This window comes from Antedon mediterranea, chromosome 2, assembly GCF_964355755.1.
Source record: "Antedon mediterranea chromosome 2, ecAntMedi1.1, whole genome shotgun sequence".
In the NCBI taxonomy this organism is placed as follows: Eukaryota; Metazoa; Echinodermata; class Crinoidea; order Comatulida; family Antedonidae; genus Antedon; species Antedon mediterranea.
This window is the reverse complement of record NC_092671.1, coordinates 25,368,536-25,379,976: the sequence shown is the minus strand read 5'-3', so window position 1 is coordinate 25,379,976 and position 11,441 is coordinate 25,368,536. Positions and strand designations below refer to the sequence as shown.

Genomic DNA, 11,441 nt, shown 5'->3' with positions numbered 1-11,441 from the left:
TGAGAGAGAGGAGTAAGTAATTTGATGATAGACTTTTTCTACAGACGCTTAGTAACCACAAGTCGTTTTGCACATGCGCTCTTCTCTGTGAATAGAATAAACATGTGGAGTCGCGTTTTTTCGACAAACCGCGTGTTCACAAATCGCAATTCCCTTTCATCGCTTGGATGTTGTCGAAGTGAGTTGCGGCTAACAACTGTTATTAAAATACGGTAAAATAAATATAATATATAAGATGTTGGTGTTATTCGAATCGCCGGCAGGATACGCTGTATTTAAGGTAAATATAATAAATATAAACATTATAACTTTATGTTTAAACAGCTTGATTGAATATAATTATTAGACTAAAAAGGGCCAGGCCTAGCTAGCCTAAAACATACAATAACATAATGGCAATGCCAGGCATGAGGCATGCTGCCGTTTGGGATGAGGCACGTGGTTGGGCAGGATGGCCATCATAGCATGGAGGTATAAAATTTATTTTATACCTCCATGATCATAGGATGCCATCAAGTAAAAGGCTAAATTTAGAAAGATTTTATTGAGTGAAATGATGAAATTTATTTTCTTGATAGGAAAAGCCGTCTGATGCGTAATTGATTGTTCAAGTTGATTTCTGATCACTCATTTTTTGCTGATATTTTTGTATGATGGTGTCATGATTTCTAGAGTAGGGCTAACACTTTATTTATTTTCCACAGAAGCAGCAAAACCATGATATTTGATCAATTTGTGATGTCCCAGATATCATTTAAATAAACTCATTCATAAATTAATCATTTACTTGCCATATTTCCTTTATTGAGTACAATGGAATAGGCAGACTTTACTTGCCAATTGCCCAAATTTGGGCCACAAAACATTTTTAAAGGGCTCCACGGTGGCTTGAGAAATTTTTCTAAAAATGCCTTGTCGAGGTCTAGTGACATCTGTATGATTTACGAAATTTGAAATTGCACAAGCATTTTCTTGCGAAATTTTAATAGAGATACTCCACAATTCAATGTTTTGATATTTTTGTTGTATTTGATAAACCAAACCTTGATATAATACAAGTAACATTAATAACTTGACAGAATAATGTTAAAGACACTAGACCTATAGTTTTTTTTCCTAATTTAAGGTCACGGATTATATTTTATGTAAAAATAAATACATACGATGTTTGTATGTTACTGCCACACAACTAAGCTAGGCCTACAAACGTCTACGATAGAACTTTCGATGTAAGCTACTTAGTGCATTGTTTTCTTTTTATCATAATTAACCTTAGAACACACATTTAAGACAAGAAATAACCTGGGTTAATGTTTTTAAATTTTAAATATATATGCATTATTTTTGCAAAACGTCAACAATTGCAGATCTAGTGTCTACAGTATAAAAAATTATAAAACGATGTTGTAATCACAGTCGAAAAATTAGATGGCAAATACTGTATGCCGAGCTTAAGTTACCTAACAACTCTTTAAGTGAATAACCGCGATCCTCTTGCCGTGGAAATATTTTTAATGATGAGCTACTGTTGCCAAGGTTGTGCGACTAAGACAATGCTTCCTCTTTTATGCTATGTTATTTTGTGTTCAATTTATACAACAGTATATTATTTTTATTTTCAGCTTCTAGATGAAAAAAAGTTAAAAGAAGTAGATAACCTGTACAAAAGTTTTCAAACAATTGACGATGCAAACCAAGTGTAAGTGATTTACCATCATGCATTTCTGTGAAGCATTTTTTTTTAAAGTAACTCTGGTTGTAGATTGAAATGATGAGTCAATTTTCTTGATAGGAAAAGCCGTCTGATGCGCAATTGATTATAAACTATCCACTCTGAATATCTACTTTGAGTTAAAAGAAAACTAATAAACGTGATTTCTATCAATATGTACAGTAGAACCTATATTTAAGAACGAATTAATTGTGCCCTTCATCCTATGAATACGGGTTAGGTTTTTCTCCATGTTCGTTTTACTTGAAAATTTCCCTTTTACCAAGGATCCCTGAATTGAGGGGTCATGAAGAACGGGTTCTACTCTATGTGGAATATATTTGTAATAAATTGTTACTTGTCACATTTTGTCAGTTTGAATTCATATTTTCAATATTTAGTTTTACAGTATATAATTATAAATGTATTTTTCTAATTTTTTAGAGTAAAACTCAAACATTTCCAGAAATTTGATGACACTCGAGAGGCATTGGCAGGTACAGTAAACAAATATTCAGCTGGGCCCCCATGAATGTCTTTTGGAATAGCCCAAATCCAACAGTCTACAGAAATAAACATGCATGAAGCTAAATTATTAGATCACAAATTTTTTCAATTCAAATGCTAAAATTGTCAAATCTATAAATTAATCTGGGTTCTCACCAGCATGTCATGAGTAGTACCTGGCCTTCACAGTTTTGAAAACAATGCTAAGCTAGGGCTGGCCAACTTAACAATGGAGATACAAATTAAAACCTTTGTCTGATCATTTTGTGGCTAGCATGCTTATTGTAATTGTAATTCAACCCCATAGTGTCTTAATTATACTGTGTGCATAACTAAAACATAAATAGGTTTTTTAGAGAAAAAAAATTGTTGGTGGTCAGCATCATAAAAGTGGTGATCGGAAATTCCGAGTGGTGGATGCTAAGAACAGTGATAAATAATGAGATTGAAAGAGAAAATGTGTGGAATGCAGGTTTTATTTTTCTATTTTTAGCTGCCACGGCTGCTGTTGAGGGTAAACTTGGTAAAGGATTGAAGAAAATGTTAAAAAAGATGGCAGCAAAAGAGGCCATTGATAAGCTGGCTGTAGCTGATGCCAAACTAGGCAATATAATAAAGGTAAATGTTGTGTAAAAACTTCCATTATAAGTTTCAATTTTCATCCAGATCTAGCCAGAACGTGCATGCTTTTTGCAGTGTATATCCAAGATACTTTAGTGTCCTTTTATAAGCCATTATTTACCATTGCAGTTAAGATAGAATGTAGACACTGTTCTATTGTGTGATGTGATTGAATACAAGTTCTAGTAAGGGTTTATCAGTGATGTATATTCTGTTGACTGATTTTAGCTATGATGTTAGACAAAGAGATTCGTCACTACCACTGAGATAAATCCACATTTTCTCACAATTACTTGGTCCCTGCAAGGGTTTGTAGGGCTTTCAATATAAATTGCATGCACGAGTGAAATTCCTATAGTACCCTCTATTTTTACCCTAGTAGTAGTTTTTCAGCAATTTATGTTGACACTGCTTTGGCAACAATTTGTTTGGCCCATATTTTAGGCTATTATATTTCCTCTACAAATGTATCATTAGTTTATCTATGACTTGTAATTTTTTCTTTCAATGACCAGGAAAAATTTGATTTGAATTGTGTTTACAATAACAGTATACAGGAACTAATGCGAGGTATTCGCTCACAATTTGAAGGCCTTGTAACGGGCCTACCAGAGAAAGAATTAACAGCTATGACGTTGGGGTTAGCACATAGGTAAGTAAACATATAGCCATTTATATCTAAACAATGGCTAGGCTAAGGCCTCTTAGTTGCATAGTTCGGCCTTCTTCTGTTCAAAGAACTATATATCAATAATGAACTACAGTACACTAAATATTAAAACCAACAGTAATTTCTGAATACCCACCACATTTTATTGCTTTTGTGACAGGCATTAAAAATAAAGCTTTTGATCGCGTACTACACTTAGCGATCTTTTAAAACTTTGCATCCAATTTACAGCATGCATACGAATAAAACTAAACTTCCAGGATTTGGCATTGCCTGGAGGCAGTTTATGTAGGCACTTTTGACCGTGTTGCAAAGACAATCGTGTCCTGTAATATTGAAACGGGTAATATTCAATATGCAGAAGACATCCAACTGCATGTATAGTTGACATACTTGGACTTCTGCCTCCTTGTATCGCTAATTCGAAAGCTCCTCTTGTGGGAACCAATGTCCAAAGTTTGAAGGAACTACTAGGGACAGATGATTTAAATGAGAATACTGGATTGAAGGTTAAATAATGATCTTTCTTCATTAAGACCTATTCATCCATCACTGCCATTCTCATGATGTCCTCTTTCTCTTCAAATAGTCTATCCAGATACAAGTTGAAGTTCTCTCCTGACAAAGTAGATACCATGATTGTTCAAGCCATTTGTAAGTGTATAAACCTAAATGATAGCTATCATTATTATTATCATATTTCATTGGGATAAAAAATCTCTTGAATGACATTAATCAGAAACGACAAGGTGTTATGAGAATGTAAAGCTATGTTCATATTAGCCTAGATTTGGTCTGGTGGTTTCTACCATTCACACCGTGTTTTGTATAGAATCTGGAATGAGTTAGGGTAAACAATATGTTGTTTTTATATAGGGCTTTTAAATACAAAGCTTTTTAAGTGTTTCACATTATTACCCCATTCATTTTTTATGAAACATATTCCAATAATCTTGCAGCCTGAGCAGAGTTCTGTCAAACTCGCCACTGTACCACGCGACTTTACGATTAAGTAGTATTAAAACTAGCTGTATTTTTCACCACCATTCTGTATCCAGGATGACTGTAGCTTAAAGCTGCCTCGAATTAATGTATCAAATCTTTATCTATTTAAAAGTTACTCTAACTTGGGACAAAATTTGTCTTGGTATTAAAGTAGTATTAAATGGAGTAAGGTTTTTATTCATTACCATTTTTATGTTGAAAAAAAGACTTCCTTGTTAGTACAGTACAAATTTTAATGTATTAAATAAAATAACATGCCATTTATCATTTGTTTTGACTTAATTTGATATTCATCTTTTAGCGTTACTTGATGATCTAGACAAAGAGTTAAACAACTATATTATGCGTTGTCGAGAATGGTATGGATGGCATTTTCCTGAACTTGGAAAAATTGTCACTGATAACTTGGCTTACTCAAAGACTGTCAAAACAATAGGTACGTCAATGTATGTGAGTTGCAGTGCAGCTCTCAAAGTTAGCGTAGGCATTCAAACAATGCCGGCATGTCTTTTGTCTACCACGACAACCATTTCAATCAATGTTTTCTAGGCTAAAACAACAAAATTCTAGGCCAGGATAATAAGGCCTAAGGCTTAGCATATTTAATAAAATAATACACTCTGTTGGGTTATGACAATGATTACCTTTACCTTTTTAAACAAATGAAATATAAGTGCATTTACCAATTCTTTTCTATATTGTGGAAAAACAGGGTTATCTACAACATGCTATGCGTTAGTAGTTGATCATACAAAAGTGAAAGTAGTATTCTCTTTTCCAATGTATATTTTTTAGAAGGATGTAAAATAAAAATTATCCTTATGGAATAGTAAATAAGTAAAATGCTGCTTTTGCTTAATAAATACATTGCTTTTGTTGATTGATAATGATCTATCAATGATGTATATATAAATACATTGCTTTTGTTGATTGATAATGATCTATCAATGATGTATATTCTGTCGACTGACTTAAATGTGATGTTAGAAAAAGAGATTCGTCACTACCACTGAGATAGATTCATTTTAAATCATGCAAAAAAATCCCTTTTTAAAATTCCTCAGTTTACTTCCCATCAACCTTTGTTGCCAAGCAGTGAACTAATACATATTTTACTTTAAATAAGGAAGGCAATGAATGGTTACAAATAAACAAATATATTTATTTCATTCCCAGGTGATCGTACAAATACTGCAACCACAGACCTTTCAAAGATCTTACCAGAAGAGGTTGAAGAGCAGGTTAAATCTGCAGCAGAGATATCAATGGGTACAGAGATCTCTGAGCATGACATTATAAACATCCTTTACCTATGTGATCAGGTTAGTTGTTCTAATTTGTTTTTGTACCAGTATTATTATTAAACCACATATTTCTCTCGATACTAATGTAAGTTATATTGTTTGAATTGTTATCAGCAACTGCTTTTTGTATGTTGAAAATAATCTTAGTGGTACCATACCAAACTTGTTTTCAATCTCATAAACACCGGTTGTGCTGGCCTTGTATGAATAACATGCATGTATAAAATGCTTTGTTTTTATAGTCATGCTTGATCCGAGCCTAAAATAATTGCAAAAGAATCACATTAACTTATGTTTTATATATTTCGGAAAATATAACAATTTTGCATGCCACATGCCACATCAATAATATTTATTTTATTCTTTTTATAGATTATTGAAATCTCTGAATATCGAGCACAACTTTATGACTACCTGAAGAATCGTATGACAGCCATCGCACCAAATCTGACTACACTGGTTGGTGAATTGGTTGGTGCAAGGCTTATTTCACATGCAGGTAAGTTGGTCAAGTCAAACTTTATTATTGACCTCAAGGTCAACTGACCACGGTTAAACCACCTTGTCGGAGTGCCTCTCGTAAGCAAATTATTTTTCTAATAATGCATTTGGTACCTCTCATACCACCAGTAGTTGGATGTGGCCACTTTTTAAGCATGTAATACTAAATTTATTTAAAACTTGATATCTCCCATAAACTAAAAAAAAACCTTTTTAAAGGTTTTTTTTATTTGTTGTTAAATGTTAGAACATTTATCATCAAATAAAATTCTATAGAAAATACTGAACATCATTACTGATCTAACAGATGATCTTCCATAACTAAATACATAAAAATAAGGTTTAAATAATTTACAATGCCTAAAAAAGTTGAGGCCCTCTACTTGTGCAACGATACAAAATGTCAATTTCGGAAACGTATCCACATTTTACTAGATTTGTTACATATGTAAATTATCAGATTATTTATTTGTCAATTAGGTTCCTTGATGAATCTTGCTAAACATCCAGCATCAACGGTACAAATTCTTGGAGCTGAGAAGGCATTGTTTAGAGCTCTCAAAACAAAGAAAGACACGCCTAAATATGGTCTCATCTATCATGCATCGTTGGTAGGACAATCAAATCAAAGAAACAAAGGAAAGGTATGTGTATCGAGAAAAAGCTACTATAATATGATCCAAACTCCAAAAATCTATTCACGAAATACAATCTTTAGATAATAGAATAGATCAACAAACATAGCATAACAGCCAATGTAAACAGACGAGAGGTAACAGTAATTAAAATATAGAATCTGTTATTCCTTTTGACCATTTACACACAGCTTGGAGCGGACAGGTGGTTTCTGCTGAGGATTTTATACAGATTTTCCGCCTACCGTTGCCACTTGTCTGTAAATTGGTCTTAAGAGCATGAGGTGCATTTGGATTGATCGGTTAAAATCCAATGCTTGTTGCATTGCTTGTGTCCTTTCGTGTTTGCCTCTCTCCAGCCACCAAGTTGTACAAATGGGTACTTGGTAAGATCAAACCACAAACAGCGCTGATTACTAGCTGCACAATATACATGTGTAGTATGTTTCTGCACATATAAAAAATGACTAAGGTAATAATGTGGCAGTGCTTAGCATTAAGCACTATATAAGAACCAATAATAAGAATTGTAAAGAAGTTTTTAACTTTTTATGCCTGACAACACCCACCCCTGAAGAATATCCGTATCTTGAGGTGGTTTATACAGGCTATATTAAACTATTTCTAACCTTACGGTCGTCGGCTGTCTTATTTCATGACATGCTGGCACATACCCAGGTTAGAAACAAACTGATGTTTAAACAGAACATGTATGGATAAATGTGAGCACACAAGGTTTACATCAGTCAGTTTTGTTTTTGTATGGACAGTGTTGAGCACAAAATTGATAATGGTAAAATACAACAAATTTTTTTTTTTACAGATGTCCAGAATGTTGGCAGCGAAGGCATCCTTGGCAATTCGTGTTGATGCCCTTTCAGATGAAACGTCCACAGAGATCGGTATTAATTGTCGAGCCAAGTTGGAAAGCAGAATGCGGGAGTTAGAGGATGGCAACGTATGTTGACCCTCTCAATAAATTTTTGTGTGACCTAGTACTAACCCCCTACTCGTCTTGAAAGATGTACTAGGTGTTCGTTAAAGTGTACCCAAGCATTTTTTAGAACACTTGACCTACGGTTCATAGTCCTTACCGAGAATACTCATTACTACTAGAACTTTGGAGCTAGTGAGTCTTGAACCCTTTCCATAAGACAATAGATTACGGTTCCACTGTCTTAACCACTCGGCCACTCATTAAATGGTAGTAAAATTAAATATATTTGATGAATTTTTTAATACCAGTCTCTATTTATAATTTCAGATGAGGAGAATAAGTGGAACCGGAAAAGCTAAAGCAAAGTTTGACAAATACGAAAACAGAAGCGAAGTGAAGACGTACAACCCCGCTCTTGACTCAACCTTGCCATCCAGTGCGACCAAGAAACGTAAAATTGAAGAGGTTGATGATGAAGAAGATGGTGGTACGAAACGTGTGAAAGTGAAACTTGAAAATGGTTCCAGTGAAGAAGGAAGCACAAAGAAAAAAAAGAAAGTGAAGGAAGAAGTTGAAGGTAACTTAAAATAATTTAAAAGTAGTTACCGCTTCACCTCTCTGGTTTGCCAGGGCAATACAATTATTGTCCCAATAATTGTCACCAAAATCAATTTGGCATAATCTCAGTGTATTCCGTGTCTTAATTTCAAGTTACTCTTTTCTTAATTTATTGGGAATTAATTTGTGGATCCTGTATTTATTTCGGTGTTTTAATCCGATTGCATTAACATGTGTTTTCAGAAGAGACGCCAAAGAAGAAAAAGAAAAAGAAAGCTGCAAAAGAGGAGGAGGAGGAGGAAGAGGAAGAAGAACCAGCCCCAGTAAGTTACATTCTTTTTTGGCAGCAGCAGTCATTATTAAGAATACTTTCGGACATTCAATAATGTTGTTAGGGCAACATTTAAGACCATAATGTTAATCAGAATAGGTTTTATTCTTATTTTAGCGTAACTCAGGAAATGCCTTATCTACAACCTGCAAAATCTAAGCTCTTTGTTTAGCATTGCAGGTGATAATTGACCTATTGTCATTTTAAACTTTGACCTTTAATTTGTGTTTGTCTCATTGAATTGCTTGAATCTTCAAGTAAACTTGAGAATGATGGAGTCCAAATGCCATTCCTCCTTTTTTTAGCATTATTTTTCTTATCAATTTTAATAAGCGTACTTTTAATTCATTTATTAATTATTTTGGAATTACTTTACCTTACCACGAAAACAGGTTGGTTACAGCTATTTGCTTACTAACATTTACATACAAAACAAACAATTTGAAAATGTTGATCTTGTTTGTTTATTAAACAGGATATGATAGGTAACTTTTACAATTACAGGAGTCAAACTTTGAATAGCAAAAGTTATTTTCACATAGTGTATTGTATTAAATAAAGTTGTAAAAAGAAAATATATCTGGATATGACATGGATTATTTTTAGCTTGATTGAGTGTATTATACTAATAAATTATAATGAAATTTGTAGTTATAGTAAAACTGATTTGTAATATTACAAAAAAACTTGATTTTGTGTTGACCATGTTTCATCATTTTTATACTTCAGGTCAGCACTGAAAAGAAAAAGAAGAAAAAGAAAAAGAAGACATTAGAAGAGGAAGATTAAATATCAGAATATATATCATGGCAACCTGAATGACATTGCATTATTTTGATTATAATTTCAATTATTGAAATTACAAGATTGTATTCACTTTATTTTTTAATTTCAATATATAGTTTTTCATCTGGCTACAAAATGTACCCCTAATGGTTAAAACCCTGGTAGTGGTGTTAGTAAGGTGATGCTATGATATCTTGTCAATCATGTGATGAAATAAGTAATACTTTGGTCATTTCCTAGACTCTGAATAACTATTATTCACTTTATTTCATTAAAAAGAACAACACAATAGTTGCAAGAAGTTACAACTTGTGACCAACATGTGACAGTTGGAAACACCAAACTTACATGGAATATACACAAAATGATAATGTAATAATAATCAAACAGTAACAAATTGGTTGGTTCTGGATGGTAATATGTTACTAATACTGTGCAATCCCCTGTGGCATTCAAACCGAGTCACAGGAAGTGCTTTACACAAAAAATGATCTATAAAATATCCTAAGATAACCAAAAAAAAATGAACAGTCTTGGATAATCCCTGGCAAATTTAAGACCGAGATTTTCTGCTAGTCAGACTATGGTATTTTGAATACGATCATTCAAGGTTTCCGAGTGAAATTTGTTCTATACCCGTACATAAATGTCTGCTATGGTTAACAAAGGGTAAAGAAGTCTCAACCTTTTATAATTGTAAAGTTGTCAACTTCACTGGCAAAAAGACATCAATTGTGAGAATTTGTTTGCATTAGTATGCAGATAGTTTGTCATAAGAACCCTGTTGATTTTAATTAAACGTTAATAAACGTAAACAAGGTGTGTCATTGTGTTTATTTTGTTCTAGGCCAGTTTGCTGATTAACAATGAAAATGAGTGTGATTCAAGTCTGAAACATAGATTTTTAAAAATGTAAGAAAACTTTAATGGGTTAATGCGTATCCGGACAATTACCACCCGGACAATAACCCCCTACAGTAGGACAAATCCCACCCGGAAAACTACCCTATAGGATAACTGCTATGCCCCTAGGACAACAACACCCTCTGAACAACCACACCTATAACATGACACCTATACCTTGGGTTATAATTACGATCCTGTAGAACTTAAGCCTGTTTTCCTGTCGACGCTATCGTTAACAATAATCGGTGATCATTACGTAAACATTGAAATGTTATCGATTTTAACAGGAAAAAGTACTTGCTATTGTCATCATTTCGTTTTTCAAACGATCGTCGTTGATCGTTGACAGTTCAAGCGTCGACTATCCAATTGTACAGTTTAAAGTCATATCAGATAGGAGAAGAAGCTGTTGCGATATGTTTGAGTGAAACGACATATCTTGAACCTGAATTAAAGTGGGACAGGAGAACTGAATTAGAACCGGTTGGTATCCAGTGGTTTGAAAGATGAAAACCAAAAAAAACATCACACATAAGCGAGTTCACTCAAATGATTAATGATTGACACAATATCATTATTGGTAGGCCTGCAGACACGGGTGTATCAATTGTCCACAGGCTTAACAAAATGTATAATACTGTATAACTCGTTTTTCGCGTTTACTTGTAATATATGTTCAAATGCAGTCACCTCTACATATTTTCTCATAAATGTGTAAATTTGAATGTTTTAACAGTACATAGAACGTTTAACTTTGCTATGCTGGTTGCAACTCTCATAAAAAATGCAACATAGGCCTACTACAGTTTCCTTTCTCATGAATGTCAATCATCAGTTTACAACGTCATCTTACAAGATGGGAGAAGATGCCGTTGTGATATGTTTAAGTGAAAAGACAAACCCTGAACCTGAACTAGTGTGGGACGAAATATTAGAATTGCATGACAACTAAATCAAATACTACACATA

General features: G+C 33.5%; 1 protein-coding gene and 2 non-coding genes across 3 annotated transcripts; all 3 read left to right on the top strand.

Annotated features, from left to right (window-relative positions):
- Positions 1-161: 161 nt before the first annotated feature.
- Positions 162-10,384, top strand: LOC140040777 (nucleolar protein 58-like). The gene is made up of 14 exons (XM_072086947.1): positions 162-280; positions 1,623-1,699; positions 2,156-2,208; positions 2,712-2,836; positions 3,355-3,491; positions 4,099-4,163; positions 4,816-4,950; positions 5,691-5,836; positions 6,191-6,317; positions 6,800-6,963; positions 7,778-7,912; positions 8,219-8,468; positions 8,693-8,772; positions 9,510-10,384. The coding sequence occupies exons 1-14, from the start codon at positions 236-238 to the stop codon at positions 9,567-9,569; spliced, it is 1,599 nt and encodes a 532-aa protein (XP_071943048.1). The 5' UTR covers positions 162-235; the 3' UTR covers positions 9,570-10,384.
- LOC140041326 (small nucleolar RNA SNORD70) lies at positions 3,026-3,117 on the top strand. Its single transcript, XR_011842931.1, has one exon. It is a non-coding gene; the product is annotated as a small nucleolar RNA SNORD70 (small nucleolar RNA).
- Positions 5,450-5,539, top strand: LOC140041324 (small nucleolar RNA SNORD70). Its single transcript, XR_011842929.1, has one exon. It is a non-coding gene; the product is annotated as a small nucleolar RNA SNORD70 (small nucleolar RNA).
- Positions 10,385-11,441: the final 1,057 nt, after the last annotated feature.